General features: G+C 43.5%; 2 protein-coding genes across 5 annotated transcripts in view; one reads left to right on the top strand and one right to left on the bottom strand.

The window, feature by feature from the left end:
* Positions 1 to 6977, bottom strand: part of CRNKL1 (crooked neck pre-mRNA splicing factor 1) — a 28733-nt gene extending 21756 nt beyond the window's left edge. For all 3 annotated transcript variants that reach the window (XR_014235519.1, XR_014235520.1, XM_082359546.1), the window contains exons 1-5: positions 6811 to 6977; positions 5048 to 5200; positions 4114 to 4205; positions 3141 to 3299; positions 2516 to 2682 (exon numbers count right to left, since the gene is read on the bottom strand). Coding sequence is in view for 1 of the 3 variants with exons in the window: in XM_082359546.1 (XP_082215672.1) it covers positions 2516 to 2682; positions 3141 to 3299; positions 4114 to 4205; positions 5048 to 5200; positions 6811 to 6861 (622 nt within the window). In the remaining 2 variants the exon portion in view is untranslated. The remainder of the gene's footprint in view (positions 1 to 2515; positions 2683 to 3140; positions 3300 to 4113; positions 4206 to 5047; positions 5201 to 6810) is intronic.
* Positions 6978 to 7025: 48 nt separating this feature from the next.
* Positions 7026 to 25788, top strand: part of CFAP61 (cilia and flagella associated protein 61) — a 258593-nt gene continuing 239830 nt past the window's right edge. For both annotated transcript variants that reach the window (XM_082359538.1, XM_082359537.1), the window contains exons 1-6: positions 7026 to 7092; positions 10737 to 10887; positions 17603 to 17753; positions 20710 to 20786; positions 21581 to 21648; positions 21885 to 22011. In XM_082359538.1, coding sequence (XP_082215664.1) covers positions 10745 to 10887; positions 17603 to 17753; positions 20710 to 20786; positions 21581 to 21648; positions 21885 to 22011 — 566 coding nt within the window. In that variant the 5' untranslated portion in view covers positions 7026 to 7092; positions 10737 to 10744. The remainder of the gene's footprint in view (positions 7093 to 10736; positions 10888 to 17602; positions 17754 to 20709; positions 20787 to 21580; positions 21649 to 21884; positions 22012 to 25788) is intronic.

Genomic DNA, 25788 nt, shown 5'->3' with positions numbered 1-25788 from the left:
CCAAATGTAAAACAGATAGCTAGTGGGAAGCAGCCACATAGCACGGGGAGATCAGCTCAGTGCTTTGTGACCACCTAGAGTGGTGGGATAGGGCGGGTGGGAGGGAGTCGCAAGAGGGAGGGGATATGGGAATATATGTATATGTATAGCTGATTCACTTTGTGATACAGCAGAAACTAACACACCATTGTAAAGCAATTATACTCCAATAAAGGTGTTTAAAAAAAAAACAAACTAAATATAGAACTACCATATGATCCAGCAATCTGGGCATACATCTGGAGAAAACTGTAATTTGAAAAGATACATGCACCCCATGTTCATTGCAGCAGCATTTACAACAGCGAAGACATGGAAACAACCTAAATGTCCATCTACAAAGGAATGGATAAATGAGATATAGTACATATATACAATGGAATACTACTCAGCCGTAAAAAAGAACGAAATAATGCCATTTGCAGTAACATGGATAAATCTAGAAATTATCATACTAAGTGAACTAAGTCAGGCAGAGAAAGACAAATATATATCACTTATATGTGGAATTTAATTTAAAAAATGATACAAATGAACTTTTTTTGCAGAGAGAAACAGACTCACCAATACTGAAATCAAACTTACAGTTACCGAAGGGGAAACGTCAGGGGAAGTGATGGATTGGGAGATTGGGATTAACATACACACACTACTATATATAAGACAGATAACTAACAGGGACCTACTGTATAGCACAGGGAACTCTACTCAATGTTCTGTGGTAACCTATATGGGAAAAGAATCTGAAAAAGAATGGATACATGTATATGTATAACTGATTCACTTTGCTGTACACCTGAAACTAACACAACATTGTAAATCAACTATACTCCAATAAAAATATAAGGAAAAAAAGAAAAAAAGGAAGTTCCCTAGCAGTCCAGTGGTTAGGACTTGGCACTTTCACTGCCATGGTCCAGGTTAAATCCCTGGTCGGATAACTAAGATTCTGCAAGGTGCATGGCACAGACAAAAAAAATCTTAAAAAAAAAAAAGGAAAAAAAAAAAAAACATGTCACAAAAGGAAAACTTCTAACCAGAGCCAAGAGAAAGTTCTGAATTACCATTTACTTCTTCACAGGACATATGTATTTTTAATCTACCTTCCGTGAAGAAATTAATTTCTAAAGTAGTAATACATTCAAATAGGGCAACGATGTAAAAAGTACAGGCTCTAAAGTAGCTACTGGGTTTAAATCCCATCTCCATCACTACCCGAGAGACCCTCTCCTGCCTGTTTCCTCATCTGTAGAATGAAGCAATTTCCTGAGTCACAGGGCTGTGGTGGGGATTGAATGACAATATCTGTAAAGTGCTTAGAATAATGCATGGCACAAAGCAGGCACTATAAATGCTGTTGTTAAACTAGTAATATCAAAATGAGTGGTCATATTTAAGATGTTAAAATTGCATAATAAAGTTGAGTCTTGTATCTCGCAGTAGTTATGTTCTATGAAGTCATTCTGCCTAGCAAATACCATATCACTGCTCCTAGGGGAAATACATACACACACATAGATATACACACACACACACACACATCTCACACAGATTGTGATTTTAAATCCTAAAAACAACTAATGTTGGTAGATTCTCTTTTCTTTATTTCATGAAAGAGAAAACAAGTCTCAGAAGTGTTAAGTGACTTGCCTGAGGCCGCCCACTAACTGGTGCCAGAGAAAGGATTCAGCCCTGTCCAGCTGGCCCCAGAGCTGAAGCGTCTCTCTCTCCCCTGTACCGCCCCTCCCATCCCTCGCCCCGGTCATCCTTGCAGGAGAGCAGAGACAGAAGGCAGATGCTCGTCTTGTCTGTCCTCAACTGGGACCATGTGTCTTGGTGGGTGATTCAAATTTTTCATCACTCTGGGCTTGTCTGCAAATGACTGCCAAAGTACCACAAATACTGATTTTGGGTTTACAAATAAACTTTAGCAAGCAGAATTCACAAGTACAAGAACAGTGAAAAAGTAGAATCAACTACTTCAAGTTGCTGAGAGTGCTTTCCTGTGTTACCATCTCCTCTTCGCAGTCAGCCCACAGCGGGAACTTTTACTTTCCTTTCAAAGATGAGGACACCAAGGCTCCAAGGAGTTACCCGACGCATTGAGGTCACACGGCTAGTAAATGGTGACCCTCTAGATCAACTCCAGTACCGGTGCTGATGACCAACGTACACCCCAGAACAAACCAGGACCCACTGCAGCGGCCAGGGCCTTAGGATGTCACCTTCCACAAGGAACCACAGTGTTAATGCCAAAGAATAAACAGACCAAAGTCTCACTGGAAAAGATTCAATTATCCAGACCACAAACTTTTTTTCTGACCAACCTGTGTCCCTAGAAAATATAAACGAAGTCTATGCAGCAGATGTTGACTTCTAGGCCAACACCAATGACCACATGTCCCAACCAGACCACAGCCCCACGGGAGTGCAGCACCTGGGAAAAGGGCACCACACAGACCCGTTCAAAGGATATAGCGCTCATAAATGGTGCGGGCCCGATCCACCTCTTTGTATCTCAGCTCGAAGTTGATGTAGGAGTGCCAGGCCTGCTCCTCTGGCTGCCACTCCATCCAGCGCTCGAACACCTGCCGGGCACCCGCCATGTTCCCCAGCATCTCCTCCATGTACGTGTACTTGTACCTTTAACAAAATCATCCCCAATTATCTGTCATGGTCCAAATGACTTAGGGAAAAACACAGTCTCTGGCAATTTCTAGCTCTAACTTTGTTCAACATGAAGAAGATTTAGGGCTTTATCTTCCCTAAAGGTTAAGTCAGACATGTTTTCTTATTAAAATGTAAATCTGAAAAGGATCAACTGTTGGAAAAAAGGATTTTTCTCCTCAAAAGTTGCTTAGTTTGACAAGCTGATTTTTATGCATAAAAGATTACAACCAAAATTTGTTCTGATTACACAGCTATTATACGTTGAGATTGTAACTTAGCAGACTAAAGGACATTAGAAAGTACTGATAGTATGTTTAAAGAAAAAATAAGATGTAAGATTAAATATATATACAACTATAAACAAAATAAATACACAAAAATGTGGAAATTTGCAGTCTACAAAAAGCCATTTCATTAGATCAGAAACGTACCAGAACTGGTTGACGCGAGGCAGAGTCGTTATGGCCCGGTCCCAGATATTTCGGGCATGGTTGACCTGGCGGTTCTTCATTTCCATTTCTGCATATTTCAGCCAGAGTGTAATATTTCGATAGTCCACATCCAAAGCACGTTCGTATATGGATCGAGCCCTAGAGAAGCAAGATTTGGAGGGTATCAGAAACAGTACATGCAACACACATGGCAAGCATTTGAAACCATCTGCAGGGCTCTGCTATTTTGTCAGGTGTTTATCGTGAGCCGGGTTCTGGGCATAAAAAGGTGAAAAGATGTGATGTTCTCAGGAACCTTAACAAGACTTAGAGAAAGACTGACATGCGTGTAATTGCAACGCAATGTGATAAATGTTATAGTCAAGGTCTGCACAAGGAAGTAGAGGGGAAAGAAATAAAAACGTCTGGTGGAAAAGGCCAGGCAGTAGGTAAGAACTTGGAAAAAGGTCCAGAGGCCAAGGTGGGGAGGGAGGATGCTCACTGCAGGCAGAGAGAACAGCCAGGTGTCAGGTCGAGGAGGCAAGATGTGCTCAGGGAGCAGCAGGTTCTCAGGCCCAGCCAGAGCAGGGGGCATGCTGGGAGAACGCAGAAAGGGGGACAACAGGAAGGCTCAGGCTGTGATGTCATCTTTTTGGCCACTGGTTTTCAGTGGAACAATTTTTATTGTAAAAAAAAAAAAAAAAAATCCCAATATGGAGAAAGCAGATGGAACTGCACTTCTCTGGCTATAAAGTGTGTGCCCATGGCGAGAGCCTCCACTGCTCCCCCCCAGGACTGTTCCACCACAGTGGCCCTCACGCCCCTCAAAGGAACCCTAGGGTCCCATGGAACAGACTTTGAAAATTATTACCAGAGGCACGCGCTTTTACTCGTGCTTTAACTTTTTCTATGTTTTAGTATCTGGTAATTTATGAATTTTTATTTATACAATTACATGCTCAGTGATTTTTACCTTTGAATCTCCTTTAGACTCTCTTCCCATTGTGCATATTTTATCCAGTTACTAATCACGGTCCTGTTTTTTCTTATGTTATCTTCAAAAGTCTGGCGAAAGGCAAAAAGGGTCAAGTTAAAGGGAAAGTGACTAAAAATGACATTGTTTTTTGTCTATTGATCTTTGTACTAAGAAGTTTATTTATTTTGCTCTTATTTAAGAGAAATTACATCCTGGAAGCCTTAAGAAATAAGAAACCTACTAAAGAAGGTTATGGTCACAAGCGCTTCCTAAAAGTCTTACATGCAAACAAAGAGAAAAACTTTAGGTAAAAAGAATTATTAGTAGAATTGTTGATATTTTCTCTTATTGCTCATGACGACTAACTGGTACTTTAATATACTCTACACTTTTCCTAATAAGAAAACGTTTTTACCTATTTAAGTCCTCTCAATGTCTCAGAATTTCATACACAGCTCATTGAGGATAACTAATAAGTAGATACAGTAAGATCAGCAGTTTAAAATGATCCCACATCCTAGGGTGAGAAGGTCGGATCAGATCCCCAAGTCTTCTCGTGGCTCGATCCCAGGTTTTACCTCTTAACACACAAGGCGGTACAGACAAAAGAACATAATGCAATCTCACTAATTCCACCCCTCCTCCAGCTGTCTGTTGTTCTGCCTGTTAAACTTCCACTCATCTTTGATTCAGCACCAAACATTGTCTCTGATGGATTTAATTTCTTTAAGACAGACAACTCATGGCATATTTCACAGAGCTCAGCACAATGCAATCACCTGGTAACCAGAAGTTATACTATTCATGTGGCTAGAAAAAACACTCACCTCTTCTTAGCTTATAGTCTCTCTTACCAGTGAGGAACTTTTCAAACTCTGACCTATAAATTCCTAACAATATCAACAGACTAAAAGAAATCACATGGACCGACCTTCCTCTTCCTTAGTTTGTAATCATTTAACTCTTCTTCATCTGTGATCTTCTGTTGAGGGGGAGGTGGAAGAAGCTCAAGTTCTCTTTCCTTAGCTTCTCTTAGCAGTTGCTCCGCAGTTATCTGCACCTCAGCTGGGGCTTTGTTTTTCACCTTTTAAGACAGGAGACATTTCTATTTTTAGCAAGTGCTCTTCGCAACAAGGTTTAAGAAACAAATGAACATTTTTCTGGATGTGAACTTTATAAACATTATTACAAGATGCCCTCTTTGCATGACATGCTCCCATTTCTCTATGAAACAAAGTAAAAAAAAGTATTTTCTATCTTATGCAGGGTATCTATTACAAAGCCATAGGTAAAAGCCTCAGACAAGAGAGCAAAACCAGCAAGTTTTCCCTTTTAGAATAGTATAATAATAAACTTCGAGGCTGCCTTGGTAAAATTCTCACAAAAGGTTTTGTTTTATCAAGATGTGTGCCATTTCTTATCTGGCATTTCAACCTCTATTTACAGAATTCTTCAATTTCTGCCCCAGGTGGATAACTGCATTTGACTTTTCATGGCATTTCAAAGACATATTCAGTAAGTTCCCATCATTAGACTGTAAGCTTCTTGAGGTCTCAGAGCTGTGCTGTCCAACACAGCAGCCATGAATCACATTTGGTGAGTCCAAACTGGGCTGCGAGTGTAAAACACACACGGGATTTTGAAGACTTAATATGAAAAAGAGAATAAACTACCTAATTAAACTTTTTATATTCCTTACATGTTGGAATGACACTATCTTGGCTACACCGGTTAAATATAATATATAAATTAAAATTCACGTCACCTGTTTTAACTTTTTAACACAGCTATGAGAAAACTCACAATTACCTATGTGGCTCATGTTATATTTCTATGGGACCCATGGAGCCCAATAAAAGTTTATGGAACTGAATTATAAGAAATATTAAGTATTTAATGCCATGTGTGGAATGATGATGGTGATAATGATAATGACGATGGCTCATACCTAATGAGCATTAACTGCCAGAAGCTGTGCTATGTGCTTTCTACGCATTACCTCACGGGGTCATCTACATGGGTATGTAAAAGACAGGCTCCAGAAACAGACTGGAGGGAGAGTATCTGTAAAGGCTTAGAACAAAGCCTGTCACATATATTAAGCACTCACTAAGTATTAGCCGCCGACGGAAATATCAGAGCGTATCAGATATTTTGTTTAATTGCTTAAATTATGCCAACACACAGCTCTTGTCATCTACTCTCATTCCCTCCACTCTCAGCTGGGAAACTCCTATTCCGCCTTCAAGGGTCAGCTTAACCGTCTCTTCCTCAGCAAAGTTTACGCTGGAAACCCCTCACACAAGCCCAGATGCCACGGCATATTCCACTCGACCTCAGTAGCCTTTGCAAGGTTGCCATTTTACCCTTAAGGTATCTTACTGGAGGACTGCTCGTCGCCCGCCCTCGTTGGAGCCCCCCAGCGCCTAGAGCTTGCCCGGCTCAGCTGGCCTGTACTGAAGGACCCCACTCCTTCCCCCGCAAAACACCTCCCCACACGACGGCCCCGTGGACACTGGTGTGCCTCCCCGCCCCCCGCCCCCCAGCGGCTGGCCCTTCCCTCCCGCTTCTCCGCGGTCCCGCACGGGGCGGGCCGGCTCCCGGGACCACACGCCTCCCGCCCCGGGCATCACCTAGGCGGAGCCAACCCCTCCCCTAGGCCTCTCTTCCACGAGGCCCCGCGCCGCCGCCTACCTTGGCCACTTTGGGGATCCTCTGCTTCCCGGCCGCGGTGGAGGCCGCCATGGCTGCAGCGGGAGACTCAGGCGACCCCTAGACCCCACAAACGGGCCCAGAGCCCTCGCCCGCACCGCAAAGCTCTCCGACAAGCTGGATCCCGGAACGGGAAGCGGAACTGGCTGGAGTGACCTTTGACCTCCCTCCCGCGCCGTGACGGAGGCAACGTCGTTTCTGTGGTAACCGGGCTGCGCGTCCTCCTCGGAGCAGGGGTTGGAGCACGGCGTCTGGGAGTTGCAGGTGAGGTGGGGAGTGCTGGCTGCCTGGCAGGGAGGCGAGCAGGTTCCGGGGCGTCCGGGGCGCATTCCCAGGTCGCCTCAGGGACTGGGATGACCGTGCGAGGACGGGTGGCTCTGTGGAGCCGCGGCACCGGGCAAGGGAACAGGAACCAGGCTCCGGTCCGGACGCTCGAGGGCGGGGGAAGAGAGGCCGGCCAGAAAACTACCCTTCCGGGCATGCCGAGCGCGATCTGCTGCGCTCCTCGGCGGCTCGGCGGGCCGGCGCCGCGGTGCATTCTAGGCTTTGTAGTCCCTGAGGTCTACCCCCACTTGGTTTCTGGACAGTTGTGAGCCAATAATTAACTCTAAGGCTTGTAACTAAAAGCAACGGAAGGTATTTTAAAGCCAGATAATAGAAAAATGTGAAAATAAGTCATCAGAGTACTAGTAAATAAGCCAGCCTTGTGGTCAGATAAGCAGATATTTAAAGTTTCTGTGACTGTGTCTTAATTTCGTCAATTCTCTTAGCCCCAATGTCCATAACTATACGACAAAAATAATATCTATTTCACCAGGTTTAAAGAGAAAATCTATGTAAAGTGCCCAGTAAATGTTAGCTGGTATAATTCTTGACTTGTCTTCAGAAACAGAAAAATTAATTATGTGCACACAAATGGTTAAGAGAATTTTTAAATAATAGACTTTATTTTTATAGAGCAGTTTTAGGTTCACAGAAAAAATTGAGTGAAAGGTACAGAAAATTCCTATTTCTCCCAACCTCCCAACCCCCCCACTATCAATCGTAGTACATTTGTTACAGTCCTTGGACCCACATTGACACATCACACATCATCATCACCCAGTGTTCATAGTTAACAGAGGGTTCACTCGTGGTGTTGAACAGTGTATGGGATTTGACAAATAATACATTGCCATGTATCCATCATAATAGAATGGTAAAGAATAGCTTCACTGCCCTAAAAATCCTTGCGCTCCACCTATTCATCCCTTCCTCCCCTTTTGCTTCTGCAACCACTGACTTTTTTTGCCTTCAATGAGTCTTTTTCAGAATGTCATGTCATTAGAATTATATAGTGTGTAGCCTTTTCAGATTGGCTTCTTTCACTTAGTAATATGCATTTAAGATTCCTCTGTGTCTTTTCATGGCTTGATGGCTCATTGGTAATTTTTGACAGTTACAAGTCACTTATTTATATATTTATGTATATATTTATGTACCTAGAACTATCACATCTACCTCTGCTTTCAAAAAAATAGTGCTTTCAAAAAAATTTTTATGCTGATTTCTCAAACGGAAGTCATTCCTAACCGATATAAAAACATTTGCCATAGTTCTGTACCACCATATTATTTAAACATTTTAAAGGTATCTCATTTTTCAAATCTTGGATAAATTGAATGAGATTTTATATAACTGCGATAAAGAGAAGTCAATAAATAAATAAATAGCGATGAAAAAGGTATTTCCCTTGAGTTCCCTTAAATTTGTAACTCAACGCAATTGATTTGACAAAGTTTAATCATCTGTAGCTGCCTCTAAAAGATTCAAACACCTTAGAATGTTTTATTTCTGATTGCCTTCCTTCCACCTCACAAGTTTTTAATTGTCTGGTAATTCAATTCACCTATTGTTTTTAAAGCAAAATTCATCATCATTATTACTTTTTTTTTTCCGGCCATCCGTGCTTATTTAGATACACATACATGTTTACTAGTCTCTCCCCAGCGTTTCATCTGTATTCTGTTCCTTTCTGATTTTAATTTTCTTCCTCCTGATATACATCTTTTACCAGTCCTTTCAACCAGGTTCTTTGAATGGTAATTTCTCTCAGTCTTTGTAGTAATTGTCTTATTTCACTTTCATTTTTAAATGATCATTCAGGTAGGTATAGAATTCTAGGTTAATGATTATTTTTACCTCTGTATTTTTAAAATACTGTTCTGGTGGTCGGGAAACGATAGCCCATAGGCCAAATTCAGCACATTATCTAATTTTTGTGTGGCCCATGAGCTAAGAATTTTTAAAAAACATTTTTAAACCATTGAAAAAAAACCAAAAGAATATTTCAGGATACACTCACTATTATAAAAGTCAAATTTCAGTGTCCATAAAGTAAAATTTTATTGGAATACAGTCATCATGAAATTTGTGCAAGAATATATCTAAACAGCAACATCAAAAAGCCAAATGATATAATACTGTGTTTTGAAAGAAAACCATACACACTGTATAATTCCATTTATAGGGTGTTCAAAAAGTGGCCAAGGGCATCTGTGTGATGGAAGTCAGAATGGTGCTTACGTTTGGATGGGGCAGCCTTCCAGAGCACTGGAAACGCTCCACGCTGCTCTTTTTATTTTTATTTTTTTAATTTTTAAATTTTAAAAAATATTTATTTATTTATTTATTTTTGGCCGCATTGGGTCTTTGTTGCTGCGCGTGGGCTTTCTCTAGTTGCGGCGAGCAGGGGCTACTCTTTGTTGCAGTGTGTGGGCTTCTCATTGCAGTGGCTTCTCTTGTTGCGGAGCATGGGCTCTAGGCACGCGGGCTCAGTAGTTGTGGCACACAGGCTCAGTAGTTGTGGCTCGCGGGCTCTAGAGCGCAGGCTCAGTAGTTGTGGTGCACTGGCTTAGTTGCTCCACGGCATGTGGGTTCTTCCCGGACCAGGGCTCGAACCCGTGTCCCCTGCATTGGCAGGCGGATTCTTAACCACTGCACCACCAGGGAAGTCCCCACGCTGCTCTTAGAGTCAGTGCAATGGCGGAAATGAACTTCCCAATGGCTAAGAACATAATAAGATGTTTTTCCTTAGGAAAAAAGGAGAGAGTAAACAGAGAGGAAGGGAGGGAGAGATGGAGGTAGGAAGGGAGGAGAGGAAACAGAGAGAGAGGGAGAGACACACACACACACTGAGGCCTCGAGACATCGAGAGAGAGATTGAGCTCATTTGCTGCCTGCTGTTCTGTCAGCAGCATCCCCACCGTGTCTCTCTGAACATGAGACTCTCCACCGTTGCTGTCATTAGAGAGTCTCCTCAGATTGGCTGTGGGAAAGGCTGAGTTCTACAAAGAAAGCAGGTGCTTTATCCTGGAGCTTCCCAGAGACTTTCATGGGCATAGCGGCCCCTGCGGAAGGCCTTTGCAAGCAGCATCTCTTACACTTATTTGACCACAGGACTCTTTTCCCTTCAAAATACCTCTCAGGACTGCTGCCCCTCAGGGCTCCAGTTTGGGGAACTCTGTATGGACCATGGGTGGCAACTGTATTTCCCCTGTAACTCTTCACCACGTGCCATGGCGGCCGATTAAATATGAAGACGCTGAATCAGTAAATAATTCCTTTCAATGTTCTTCAGTCCTATTGTTTGAATATTTTAAAGCAGCTTTGTGGGAAACAAAGAATACAGTTGCAGACATTTCTAGACAGGCCAATCCTCAGAAACATCATTCTCCTGGAGAGACACGTGTCAACTGGTTTTTGGGGACAGTCGTCACAGCCTACCCCCAGGGGAGATGCGTCCCACCAGCCACGCTCGCTCTGACCACATGGAAATTGGAGGAAAGTCCTGTTTCGTAAGTACTGAAGCCAGACTGGCTTGTCATCTCAGGCTAACAGTGGGCTGTTTTTCTCTCTTTCGGGGTCAGGATCAAAAATGTCAGTACTCACTTCTCCAAGAGGAAAGGTGGAGGTGGTTCACTGCCGAAGAACAGAGTCACAGGATATTTATTGCATCAAAAACCTCATTAGAAAATTTACCCAGAAGCTGTTTGGGAGTCTTAATATCATCTCTCTTCTGTAAGTACATAGCAAAGGGGCTCCACTCCTTTGTCCTTGTGGGGCTTGTGGCGAGGAAAGGGCAGCAGGAAAGTCTGCCCTACTGAGTGGGAGATCTCTGGGAACAACCATCGCTAAGTTCCATAACAACATGTAAATTGAAAAGACTTCTCGTGACTTTTGGATTCAGGCAAACTAGGGTTCAAATCTCAACTGCCCCACCCACTAGTAGAGTCACTTAGCTACCCGTTTTGAGAATTTATTTTCTTTCAGACTCTGTGCTTTGCCAACATCGTCTTGTTTAACTCTGAGGTAGCCACTGTCATGCCCATTTTACAGATGAGAGAGTGGAGGCCCACCCAAGGTCCAGCAGTTAGTAAGTGACAAAGCCTGGATGTGCTCTTAGCCACTCCTGTTGAAATGTTCTTCTAATCTTCAAAATATGCCTGGGTTTTTTTTTTAAATCTTTTTTCTCCCTGTTTTGTTTTGTTTTTTTAGACACCAGAATATGAATATCCTATAAGCTGTTCCTCATTATTTTTATTGAAAATGGTAAGAGAGAGCACAGTGTTTTGGATTTCATAAAGCTTCAGGTTAAATACAATTGAAATGTTTAAACTAGGCCAGCCTGAGACATTAAAATTTGCAGTTTCTGATCACCACACTGATGAATGTAATGTAAATTTGGCACAGTTTTGTTGGAGAACGATATGTGTATAAAAATGCTTTAAAAATATGTATAACAATGAAATGATTTCATTTTTTTTGGCATTATGGTGAATTAAACACCTTAATGATGTCCTCTGGATGGAAACATGTTGATACATAAACACACACACACACACACACACACACACACACACACACGTACGGACTGTGCAGAGAACATTGTCAAAATGAAATCAGAAACTTCAGGACAATAGCAGGAACCCATGCCACTTTCTCCTTGAGGATTTTTGCTGCATTCTAGAAACCTCATAGTTTTGTTTTGACAGGTTTGCAAAGAACAGAAGATAAATACTCCATCCACTTAAGGAAGGAAATATTAGATTTCTTTGTATAAAACTGTGCTGTTCTTTGTAAGGATGGAGACAAACCCACTGCATAAAAGTAAGGAAACTAGCCTGTTTCAACCTCAGCATGAATGAAGGGGGATAAAGCCTCCCCCAAGAATTCATAAGCACATGTTGATTCAAGGTCTGTGTTAATTATCTGCATGGTCCCCAAAAGCTTCAAAACTTCCCAAGTAATGAATGCATTTTCAGACCACCAAAACTAAGTTAGTTTACCCATAGACTGAATAAAGTAGAGGAAGTGGAGAATTTGATTAAAAGTGGTTGCACGTTAGTAGTGTGTCCAGGAGACCCACTGGAATAAGTACAGCTCAGGTCTGAAGGGGTGGAGCTTCAGCTCAGACTTCAAATAATACTCACATGTAAAATTCCAAGGAACATGAGCTCACAGTCGAAAATCACAAATATACAAGGAGACATTCACCATTAGTGACCACCAACAACAAAAAACCATACAGCAGAATCAGACTCTCAAAGACTTCAGATATTAAGTCAAAGAATATAAAATAACTATGCTTACTTTGTCTAAAGTGAGAAGATATATTTTAAAAGACCATAAAAATGAAAAATGAGAACTGAAAAAAGTCTAATAGACCACCTAGAAAAAAATAGAGTTAATATTAAAAGCTCTGTGGATGAATTAAACATCGTAATAGACACAGCTAAAGACAGAAGTAGTGAACTGGAGCATCAATACCAATAAATTACCTAGAATTCAGCACAAAGAGACAGAGACAAAAAATTTAACAAATAGGTCTAATCAGACTTCTAAAGGGAGATAATAAGAAGTGCAAGAGTCAATATTTGAAGAGATAATGGTTGAGAACTTCCCAGAATTGTTGAGAAACACCAATTCTTCTAGAAAACTCAATGGATCCCAAATAGGAAAAATACACAGAGAATTCTACAACTAACCACATCATAATGAAACAGCAAAACACCAAAGCTAAAGAGAAGATCTGAAAAATAACTATAAAGAAAAGACAAATTACCTGCAAACAACTAAAAATAAGACTAATGATGATTTCTCACTAGCAACAATGGTACCCAGAAGATAGTGGAATGTCTTTATTATTGGAGAGAAAATAACATCAAACTAGAATTGTATACCTAGAGAAACAATTTTTCAAAATCTAGGGGAAAATGAATGCATTTTTTAGACAAACAAAAACTAGTTTACCAGTGAACTCTGAATTAAGGAAGTTCCTCAGAATATACTCTAGGCAGAAGGAAGAATATCTCAGCTGGAAAACCCAAGATAAAAGAAGGAATGTAAACAAAAATATGTACAAATATGAAAAAAATCTAGCTTGTATAAAATAATAACATTAATAATGACTAATCTAATATAGGTATTAAATATAAATGGTAAGTTATCAGATATGAATAATAAGTTAGTTAAAATACAGGACAAAAATAGCAGATAAATTGGGAGTCATGTGATTAGATTGAAAGTTCTCTTAAGATATTTTTCAGGAGGAGGGTGTGGTAGCTAGTATTCAAAGGTGCTCCCCCTCCCTCCCATGAGCCACATGTCCTGCATTAAGTCCTTTTGTAGTCCCTTCTTGCCCTGAATCAGGGTTGGCCCTGTGTAACCAATAGAAGTCAGCAAAAGTGATGCTTTATGACTTCAAGTCTAGATGATAAGAAGTCTGCAGCTTCCACTGGGATCTGGAATGCTCCCTCTTGGAACCCAGATGCCATACTGTTAAAGGCTCAAGTGATGTGGCCACACGCAGGTGCTTCATTTGGCATCCTCAGCCGAGCTCCCAGCCAACAACCAGCATCAACTGCTAACAGTATGAGTGGAGCCGTTCTAGACATTGGATATTCAGGTGACTCCGACCATCAGCGCCAATTGACTGCCATCACCTGAGAGACCCCAACCAAAAACTGCTCAATCAAGCCCAGCCAGCCCACAGAACCATGAGGGATAATAATGAATTGTTTTAAGCCACTAAGCTTAGGGGTGGTTTGGTACATGTCAGTTGATAACTGGAGCAGAGGGTAAAGACTTTGTTAGAAATATATGTTAACGTGGCTAGAATAATCATTTAAAGATAGGTGTAGAGATTATAGCTTCTGATCTATAGAGGGAAAATGGAACAAGAAATTTATAACAAACTGTATCTCAAAGAAGGCAAGAAAGGAGGAAGAAAAAAGAAACAGAAAACATAGAACATATTAAAATGTTTCTATTAAAAGATAGAAAACAGTTCAGTTATATCAGTAATCAAATGTATTTGAACAAATTTTTCAGTTTAAAGGGAAAGATGGGCAGATTGGCTGAAAACAGAACAAAACAAACAGCAGTCATATTTTATATATAAGAGACACACCTAATATATAAAGTCACAGAAGGATTTAAAGTCAAAGTATTGGGGAAAAAAGGTGCCAGCCAAAATCTCATCCCAAAAAAAGGCTAGTGTTGCTATATAAATAGCAGACAAAATATACTTTTGGCAGAAAGGATCATTGCAGATAAAGAGGGTCATTATAGCAATATAATGATAAAAGGTTTTGTGCTTGAGGGAGGTATGACAATTTAAACTTGTATGCTCCTAATGACAGTCATAAAATATATAAAGCAAAAAATCAATAGAACCAAAAGATGAAATAGACATACCCACCATCATAATGGGAGATTTAATATACCTCTCTTAATAAATGAAAGGTCAAGCAAACTGAAAATCAGTTACAACAGAAAAGATTTCAGCAAGAACCCAATTAAAGAACTTGATCTAACGGATATATGTAGAACACTGTAGCCAGTGTTAGAACATACATAATCTTGTCAAGTAGACATGGAAACATGTATAAAAACTAACTTCCTCTTAGGCCATGAAGCAACCCCAGCAGTGGTTAGTACCACATAGCGCGTTCTTTGACAACAATGCAATGGAGTTAGAGATCAATAACAAAAAGATAATTAAGGAATGCCCATATATTTGAAAAGTTTTAAATGCAATAATAAATAATCATGGGTCAAAAAAGAAAAAGAAAAATTAGAATACCTGAGTTGAATGAAAATAAAAATATATGTTAGATATATAATTATACGTAGGTAAATGTAAATACACACAATACGTGAAATCAAGTTACCTCTGGTGTTGCAGCTAAAGCAGGTGTGGGCGTTGATGACATTGGAGGCTCCCATGCCTCCCCTATTCTCTGGACCTCTGTGTTCCTCCCCGCACTGTAGCCCCTGCCTCTGAAATCAGCCTGGAGCTGTGACTCATCCAATAGAATGTGTTGGACATGTGCTGTGCCGGTCCCTGGTCCCTGAGCGCCCTACCCCTGCTGGGCCTTGGAGTGGCTGTAAGGGTGCCTGGAATCCATGTGTCTGATGTGTTTATGCATTTTCTGAATTGGCAGATACAAAAAGCGTAACTTACATCATGTGGGAGGGGAGGGGTGAAAGTTTTTTTTATGTGAAAATGGGGCCCTTATAACATAACGTTGAGACCTGCCTTAGAAGCCAGCCTATTTTCAGAAGTAAAAGTAAATTTACATTTTCATTAGTGTCCTGGAGCTCCCCAAACAGCTCCCTTGCTACCCAGCCCTTGTAGCCTTTCGTTTTCACATTAGGTAACTAACTCCCATCCCCTCGCCGGCCAGCCTCAAGCTTCCAGACCCATCTTACGGGCATTTCTAAAACTGACGGTTTCTTTTCTCATTTATTCAGTTTACTTTTATTGACTGCTGGCTCAGTCACAGAGATACAGGAATGAGTAAAAGTGGTCTCACCTAAAAACCCTGCTCAATTTTAGGGGAGGACATGAGCAGATTGGGCAGAGCGGGTGAGTGGGGAAAGGGCCAAGAGAGTGGGCCACTTGGCGTGCAGATGGCACAGTGCAGTCAGGCGGGGCGGAAACTCCGTGGTTCAGAGCATGGGGAGGGGGACGTAAAGGGACTCTCAGCCCTGTTTCACTCGCGCTGCTTAATGAGGCAGAAGATGGGGACACTGTTTCACCAAGATTTCCACCAGGTACGGTTAAGTAAACCGAGTGTTGGCTGAACTTGGAAAACTCCTTAAACCAATTGAACAAATGAAGCACTGCTCTAATGAAAAGAACTCTGATTTCTATTGCTGGATAATAGCTTCGAGCTTTAATATATTTTCTGTGAAATACATACCTGTGCTTGCGCGTGTGTCTATATATTTTTAAGGGCTCCTTTGGTTTGGATTTGGCTTATTACAAAGAATAATTTTAAACCAGCTTTAAAGAAACACACCTTCTCCCTCTACCTTTTTCCTCCTCTCCCTCTTTTGCTCCCACGATGATTTTTATCTGTCCTGTAGAGGGCCTACTTGCTGAGAGGTAATAAGAAGTGAAATTGTACATGCAAAAGGATATGCTGCCAAAGTTACTTTTTGCAGTCAGGATCTCTGGAAATTGCAGTGCATTTTCCCACTGAAACAAAGTTATTGGTGACTGGCTGCCCACAAAAGCCTATTTAATCTATAATGTCTGTGCCATATAGTACCCTGCTAATTGTACTACAGAACACAACCGCCACCCTAGGCTCCCATGGATAAATGCATTTCAAGTTCAAATTGGGATTCCAGGAACACATTTCCCTTGCTTCCCTGAGGGGATGGCAGCTGCCTGCTCCCAGCTCTTGCCCACTTCCTCCTCCACCACCTCTATCACTATCCTTGCTGATGCTCCGTGGTCCTGTGCCCTGGGCCTTTTCTCATCTGGGTTAGAGTGAGGACTCTCAGCGTGAAGCCGTAGGTCGTGGCTCTGGGAGCCCGGAGCAGGGGAGCCCAGAGGACCAGGAGCTGGAGGGAGCCCTGCGGGAGTGGAATGAGGGGTAAGGGCTTCAGTGAATCAGACGGGAGGAGCTGGGGGGCTACCTCCTCCCGCTAATGAGCGCCCGGTGTGGATCCCCTGTTCTCGGTACCAGAGGGCAGCCAGCTGCAGTGCCTGGGCCAGGGCAGCCCTGGTGGAGTCCCCAGTGGCTGAGGACTATGACCTCCTGTGAGAGGGGACGGCGGCTGGAGGTGCTGAGATTGGTGTCCTGCACAGTGTTTCCCAAAGGTGCCCACAGCTCCGGTGGTACCCAGGTGATTTGACTCAAACCATGCAGAGCCATTTTTGTTTCAAGTGTCATCTCTTCATTTTTATAGTTACCTTCTGTTTCTAGGAAGGTATCATGGTTTTCCATTTATGATAGTGATGTAAAATTTTTTGATTGAAATAGACTTATTTCAGCCAAAAGTGAACTGGCTTAAAGAAAATAATTAAGTACTGGAAGTGCATGTGTGTGAGGGACACATAACGTGGGCCAGTTGGCCATCCTAAATGTACGTGTTCAGGGCAACACAGTGGAGCTGGCAACATGGAGAGGATGGGAAAGACTACAGTCAACGTTCTCCCCAGCCTGTCTCCAAGGGAGGGGTATTGGACACGTTATATCATAGATGTGACACCTTTCTAATGAAGTGTAATTTTCTGTAAAGATGTGGTTGGTAGCACCAGATGTCCTGAAAGACGCACTTCCAGAGTTGCTGCCACATTGCTCCCACCTCTTCCAAAGGCTATCATACCTCGTGCAGTGGTTGCCGAGCTCCAGTAGCCAAAGGTGGGAGAAAACGACACCTCTTCATCTCACTTTTGGTACCTTCTTCATGTGTGCAATTGGAATCGTTTCCACAGGGAGAAGGCAAACCTTGCCATCACCCTCCACAATGACCAGGAGGAGATCATGGCCCAGGCCACCTTCCTGGACTATCCCAACTGGAATGTCGCCCCGCAGGACGACTGGGTGTCCGTGTTCCGGGAGCTGGACAGTGAAATCCCATGCACAGTGAGTAACCGTGCACGTTGCTTATGGGAACAGCTTGAATTTGGAAGGGAAGTCCTGTGTTTGCTTATAGTTCTTCTCAGTTTTTAGACTGAGCAGTTCAAAAGTCACAACAGAAAGCGTGTGACATCATGACAGACAGAAATGAACTTATCTGGTGGAGAGGGAAGGGGAGTCTGAGAGCAGGAAGCCTCAGAGGAGGACTGGGGGTGGGTCACTGGCAAGGAATTAGCGGAGCATCAGGACTGCGCTTCCCAGGCCTCCACGCTGTGCTCCCAAGTCTTTGACCTGCTGGGAGGGACCTGCCATTTACACATCTGCCCCTGAAATAATGACAACAGAGCCTCAGATTCAAGTCACGCTCTGTAATTTTCAAAGTGCCCTCATGGGCTCTGGCTTATTTGATGTCTCCCAGCTGCGGACACAGGACACCCTGTCGACCCACAGAAGCCAGGTCATCGGGTCTCAGGGAGTTGGGCTTTGGTAGCCTGAGCTGTCCCTTGGCTGCCAGAGCCAGGCCAGCATCCGGCCCCAGTTGCTGCAGAGAGCCAGAGGCTGCATCTGCGGGCAGCACACTTGCCCTGTCAGTGGAGTTCAAGAGCGCGCCTCGGAGCCCTGGGGAATGGCAATTGTGTGAACGAGTGGACTTGCGCACGCACACATGCAAACACGCACAGTCCAGCACTTAGTTACCAGCATCTGTTCAGCTAGAGGCTGCCTCCCCCTGGTCCCCTGTGCTCACAGTCACCACTGTCAGAAAAATTATCTCAAGCTTGGAAATAGGCCAAAAAGATTCTTTCCATTGTGCTTGTACTTTTGATTGATTTTCTATTGACTAAGCTATTTTACAGTTCCGTAGGAACAGTGATTAACTGGTAGATTTTTGTCCATTTGAGATGTAAATAACTTCAGTGTGGTGGAAGAGATAACCTCAAAGGTTACAGTTTCTGGCCCAGTGGGACCTGAACTCTTTTGTATCTAGCTGGGCAATCTTCTAACATTTCCTCATTAAAACTGCCTGAAGCCAGCTTCTCAAGTGCAATGAATTGTTTTTTATCATCTCACTGGCCGCCTCATGAATTGATGGGTTGAATCAATCTCTGATACATGCGTTTTGTATTTGCATTAGGGTCATGATTTTACCTTTTTGAAAATTATAAATTAACACCATTCTTCCTAAATTCTTTCCTCTTTTGTTCCTTTTCTTGTTCTTTTAAAATTGTTTCTTTTTAAACTACTTCCTTCAATAGTGTAGAGCTGGGCCGTCCTGTAGGGTACATCAGCCGTATGTAGCTATTCGGGCACTTGAAATGTGGCTAGTTTGAACTGAGATGAGCTCTGAGTATAAAATATGCACTGGACATCAAACACTCCGTAGGAAAAAAAGAGTATAAAATACCTTGTTGAGAATTTTTATATTTACTACTTCTTAAAAGGATAATAATGTGAATACATTAGGTTAAATAAAATATACTAACATTAATTTCACCTGTTTATCTTTACTTCTTTTTAAAAATATATCTACTAGAAACTTGAAAATTACATATGTTCCCAGCATTTGTGGCTTGAATTATTTTCCTATTGGACAGCATGGGTATAGAGGCTTATGGCTTAATGGATTACCTACCCCGGGGGTATCTGCAACTAAAATAATGATTTCTATCTTAAAGCTAAGGAATAAATATTGAACTGTAATATTTTTGATGGAAGAGAGAATTTGGGGGATGAATCAGCCAAGTAATAAACCATGCACTAGCAAGGCGAGTCCTGATCAGAATGTAAAGCAGATGCCATGGGGTTAAGTGAGCCCATGCATGGGACGTGCTCACATTGCGACATTGACCTGTCACTGTCGCTGTTGTTATCTGGACTCTGGAGTTCCGGTTGCTTGCCTTTGGGGAGTTTTCAAGCTCATGAACTAAACTCATGATTCTTCTCTCGCCATTTTATGCCCGATAAACACCCTCTGAGTGTTCCTAGGGCACGTGCCACCCAACAGGAGGGGAGACCAAGGCACACGGATGTGCAGGTGGTCACCCAAGGCCGTCTACGAAATTGCTCGGGAAACGAGACACGGAAGTGCTCCTGTTGTCCAGATCGAGGTGCAAGCACTGCCCTCACCTCACTGCTCAGCCCCCGCCCATTTGCATCGTCTCTAGAATTTGAGGATTTGTCTGTAAACAAAGGGGTACTGAATTGAACAGAGGGATGTGGGGATGTGTAGAGCAACTCCTCATGACCAGCCACTTAGAAAGTCTTCAGTACAACTGAGTCACGTTGCTGTACGGAAGAAATTAATACAGTGTCGTAAATCAACTATACTTGGATAAAATTTAAAAAAAAAAGTTACGGGGCAGCGTTCTTTAAAACCCCTAAAGACATGACCCGAAAGCCATATTAGAATCTTGCTACTTTGTTTTCCGCTCCCAGGTTTTCTGGGTCCCGAGCGTAGTATTTGCTTCTGACTCTGGGAATGTTGAACAAAACAAGCCGTTGGATTCCTAGTGGGGCATCTGCCTTCCATCCTCCAAATTCATGAGAGGCGCTTTCCCTGGTGTCACTTGAATAGAGCAGCAGCTGCTGACTCCAGAGCCCCGGGGGAGGGGGATTGTCTTTCACTTGGGCGGAGGCACCCTGGGGACAAGACCACTGAGTTCAGAATCGACTTCACTCCCCCGCAGGCGCCCCCCTGCCCTCAGCCGGCCGGCCGTAGTGAGGCGGGAGGAAGGGCCCGACACGCCGGACTCATTTACGACCCCCCTTTCCTTGAATAATTCCAAGCTAGGAGGACAGAAAGTGGCTCGAACCCTGCCTGGGTGTCTCCCTATTTTAGACATAAAATATCTTCCACCGACACCAGGCAGCTCTGTGCCGTGGCTGCCCCCAGACCCTCCCCCTATCTCCCACCCCTCCCCTTGCTCTGACTCAGCCTCTAATCGTGTCCTCTTTTCTTCTGCAGCCTCTGAACACGTTGTTCATGCACCTCTTTGTGGCCGTGGACGAGTATTCTGTCGGCTGCTGCAAAGAGATTATTCGGTGAGTGGCCACGGCGTGGCAGACAGTGACACAGGACACTGGCAGCAGCATTGTAGATGAGACACGTTCATGTCTTTATCATGTCTTTAACTATCTGGATAGTCAAAAAAAATTTTTTAAAGGAAATTCTTTGAGGTGTTCAATTTGCTTGTACTTTCTGGCTCTAGTCAAGCATTTACTCTGAACGGTGGTGATGTTTCTGAAAGAAAACAATCCTTCCTTTGAATGGACGCCTTTAACTACCACTGTTGGAGGCAAACAGGTCACGCGGTCATTTGAAAAAGATGGATTTGGGGGGAGGAGGGGAAGAGAAAAGGTCACAGGCTTGGATGTTTCTAAAAATAGTTTTCCTCAATCTCATCCTTAAGCATGTTATTAACAGGACCGCCTGCAGAAACCTGATCCGCGGGGCTTCCGCCACAACGGGTCTCTGCCAGGCTGCACAGACATTTGGGGGTGGTGGCCTCAGCTCTCAAGTCACTTTGCAGTGTCACACCAGACCATCCAGATGCCAGGGCAAAGGTTAATCTCAGCAGAAACCTGGTGCGCCGTGGGGACATGGTGCCTTGGTTCTCGCTGCCTCCATGGAACAGATAGAAGAGGGGGCATTGGAATCCAGGGAAAAGCAGAGAAGAAAAAGGAATTGCCTCGAAGACGTTCTTGCCTTTGCAGGCAGGGAGCAGGGCGCCCAGGTGGATCTATGAACGCCTCATTTTTGTAGTGAAGGCGTTCGTCTCGCCAGGTGCTGGCTAATAGGATTGTTGACACCCCGTCCCCTCCCTTTCCCTCGCCAGGACCGTGTTCAAGGCGGTGCCAGACCTGCACTTCATATTCCTCATCGTGCCGTCCTACATGAGCCTCGGTAAGTCCTCCTCCACCACCTCCTGGCCCCAGTCGCTAACCTAGGAAATTTGTGCTTAAAATGGGGCTTTGGGGATGGGACATAAGAACCATGGGTCTCCAGGTCCTCAATGTATAACGTGCCCATTCGATTGTAACAATTAAAACACACGTTAGAATGGAAACTACATTTGTCCTGAAGTCCTAAAGTTATTCCTTGGTAAATCGAGGCCTCACTTCTTTGTCTCTGGGATTTAGGTTCGACTCTCATAACTGTGTTCGACCAAGTGGGGAACATTCCAAGCCTGACGTATGATGAGGACTTTGCCGTGCACATATGTCACAGGCACAGCCACTACCCTCAGCTACACATCCGCAAAGCCAGGTAAGTGTGGAGCCGTGCCTTTTGTTACCTAAGCTTTACCCTGACGGTTACCTTACAGAGAGTTTAAAAATTGCCACTTCTTACAGTAAGTGATTATAGCTTGAATGAAATTGCTTTATAATACCCAGAAGCATTACTTCATTTGGAGATGTTTACAATTCCCCTTGATGACATAATTTGCAGGACTGAATATCTGATGAGACCCATTTGGTGCCGTGTGGTCAGCAAAGCTGTGCATTTACTACTTAAGGGTTTCTGAAGACACGCAATCCTTAGCTCCACACTGAATGAAATAACTTTCAAATAAAACAAACATAGAAATGAATCTGCCCATTTAGTTTTCCCGGTAAAGCCCACCTATTTTCCAGCATTCAGTGAATGAGGATTCTGTTGACCCCAAAGAGGAGTTTTCCAAGCTGAAAGTCTTTACCATCCACGGCCCACATGGCGTGCCTTGTAGGTCAGCAATCTCAAGGCGATAGCTGTGGCAGATTCTGTTTTCCAAAGAAGGCCATCTTCTATCCTGCACGCTCTCCTATAATGTGGCCTGGCCACTCTTCTCATCAAGAGGTGGGGTCCGTGTCTGCGCTTTTTGAGTCTGGGTGTTTTATGGCTGCTGTGGCCCATACAGCACGGTGGAAGGAATGCTCTGTGACGTGGGAGGTTGGGAGGCTTCTGCCTGGTTCTCTTGGGATGCTCGCTGTGGAGGAGACGAGGGGGAGAAGTCTGACTGCCCTGAGACCACCGTGCCGGAGAGGCCACGAGTCAGTGCCGGGCCCGCAGACCCAAGGGGCTACCGCTGACAGCATTCACCATGTAGACGTGCAGCCCAGGAGAACCCCCAGTGTCTGCAGCCCCGCTGACATCTGACTGCAGCCACATGAGAGACCCCAAGCACACACTGCCCAGCTGAGTCCTCCCAGGTTTCTGTTGCACAAAAGTGTGAGCAAAATAGAACGGCTGTTTTGAAATAAGAGGGCCTATAAAATCATTTCACAGGGGTGGTTGGTTCCTTTATCAGTGAAGAGTAAGCTGTATCTTTTGGGGGTAACCATTGCCATATTTGTTTTTGTTTGTTTGTTTTTATTTTGGGCCGCACCACGTGGCACGCGGGGATCTTAGTTCCCCGACCAGGGATTGAACCCGTGCCCCTTGCAGTGGAAACGCGGAGTCCTAACCACTGGACCGCCAGGGACTTCCCACCATTGCCATATTTGATGAGTGCTGGATTTCTTTAGAAAGTATCGAATCTAAATTTTTATAAAGCAAGAGCCTAATGTTTACCAGGCACGTAGTATTATGGCATAATTGTTAAGAACTTGCAATAATGACATCGGGTAGATCTTGATCCTGATCTTGGTTTTACTACTCACCAGATGGGTTAACTTAAAGAAGGAACTGGGCCTCCGCAGGCCTCAGTTTCCTCTCTGTCCGTGGGTGTGAGCGTATTGTCTGCTGTATGGGACTGTTGTAGCGATGGGATGAGCTGATAAAAACCAAGTACTTAGCACACTGCCAGTCACATGCAGGTGCCCAAGGAAATTAAATATTATTATTAATACTATTAGAGAGTTATGTGGGGGAGAGAGACCCATCTATGATAAACTGTGATGCTGTGTAGCTTGAAGGAGGGAAGGACAGAGACGGATGAAGACACCTTCAACCCCCCCAGGCCCCCCAAATCTAAATGTCCATCAACATGTAAATGTTCACAGACCGTGGTACCTCTGTACAATGGATACTACTCAGCAATGAAATGGAATAAACTACGTATACACACAATTGCATGGATCAATCTCAGAAAGCTTATGCTGAATGAAAGAAGGCAGACATAGAAACAAAGACCATATACCGTTGATTTCACTTGTATGATGTACAAAACAGGAGAGGTCAGATCAGTGGTTGCCTCTGGCGGAGGGAAGAGTGATGGTGGGAGGGATATGGTGGGGAGACAGTGCTCTGTGCATTGCTCGGGGTGCACGCAGCTGTCAAAGGTCATCGAACTGCATGCTTAATATCTGTGCACTGTACACTATATTATTATACCTCAGTGGGAAAAATGTAAAAGAAAAGAGGCTTCATAGAGAAGGTAGCCTCTGAATCTGGTCAGGAAGGATGAGTCAGAGTTCAGCCAGATGGACAGAATGGGCAAAGACATGGAGGCAGGAAAGCACCCAGAACGTCGGCTACCAGGCAGGTGGGCAGATGTGAGGAAGAGCAGAGCTGTGATGAACAGGCTTTAACTTGCAGCCAGCAGGGAGCATGGAAGACAGGCATGGTATGGGCTGCATGTTAAAAAGAACTGATTTTCATGTGGCCAGTGGCTTGCAGGGCAGGAGCACAGAACAGTCTGGCCAAGAATGATGCCGGCTGGAATTCAGGCAGTGACGAATCAAAGAGGTCCAGGTTGGGGAATGGATCAAGGCAGGTGCATAGATGCAAAGAAATGTTTGAGAGGGAAGGTGCAGTTTGATCGCCAATTGGTTAGAGAAGTTGAAGGATGAGAATGAGTTAATGGTGACTCGGGGTTTCAAGTTTAGGGGGGATGGTGGATTCATTAACTGAAAGTGGAAATAATAGCACTAGATGGACAGGAGACAGTTGGAAATACAGGGCTTCTCATGAATGAGGAGATCATGAGAATAAAGGAGATGGTCTAGTTGAGGGGGAGATTTTAAAGTGAAAAGCAGAGGATTAGAACACAATTTTGAAAGATGAAAATGAGCCGTTAATGATTGTAAAGAGAAATTGGAAGAGGAGTATTGTAGAAGTCAAAGACTCTTAAAGTGGCAAATCAAATAATTCGTAGGGAAATCGAATAATTTGAATACAAAAAAGAGACCGTTGGATTTGGTAATTTAAAAGACACAGATGAGATGAATAAAATTGATGAACTACTAGCCAAACTGACCAAGAAAAAAAAAAAGAGAAGATATATCACTGATATCAGTATTGAAAGAGGAGATATCATTACAGATCCTATAGACATTGAAAGGATAAAGGAAGACTGCAACAACTCTATAAATTCAACAATTTGTGTTCAAACACAAACTACCAAAACTCATTTTAAAAATAAGAATAGGACTTCCCTGGTGGCGCAGTGGTTAAGAATCCGCCTGCCAATGCAGGGACACGGGTTCGAGCCCTGGTCTGGGAAGATCCCACATGCCATGGAGCAACTAAGCCCATGTGCCACAACTACTGAGCCTGCGCTCTAGAGCCTGCGAGCCACAACTACTGAGCCCTGCGCGCCTAGAGCCTGTGCTCCGCAACAAGAGAAGCTGCCGCAGTGAGAAGCCCATGCACCACAACGAAGAGTAGCCCCCGCTCACCGCAACTAGAGAAAGCTTGCACAAGCAAAGAAGACCCAACGCAGCCAAAAATAATTAATTAAATTTATTTAAAAAAAAAGAATAACTTGAGTAATTCTATACCTATTAAAGAAAAGTCCAGTGAACTTTGGGTGAGAGGGAGGATGGCTGCCTGCCCTGACGCTGGCCCCTCCCCCAGCCCCCGCCCATCCTGACTTGCTTATTCTCTTTTCTTTCCTCTTGTTGTTGTGGCCCTGAACTCTGCCCCTTCCAGGATCTGGGCCTCAGCTTTCTCCCAGGCTCATCCCTTTGGCTCCTCTGCGCCAGTCTTGGCCACTCAGTCCAGTGCTCTACCTCTGGCCGCTTGGCAGTTTTTTAAATTATGTTTCGAGAAATTTCTGAAAATTAACTTCTTAGGCTCTTGTAAGTAGTCTCACAATTGCTGTAATTTTGTCTTCATTTCATT

The sequence above is a fragment of the Balaenoptera borealis genome (assembly GCF_965194805.1).
Source record: "Balaenoptera borealis genome assembly, chromosome: 16".
In the NCBI taxonomy this organism is placed as follows: domain Eukaryota; kingdom Metazoa; phylum Chordata; class Mammalia; order Artiodactyla; family Balaenopteridae; genus Balaenoptera; species Balaenoptera borealis.
The sequence above is the reverse complement of the archived record's forward strand: the minus strand, read 5'-3'. Positions and strand labels throughout refer to the sequence as shown.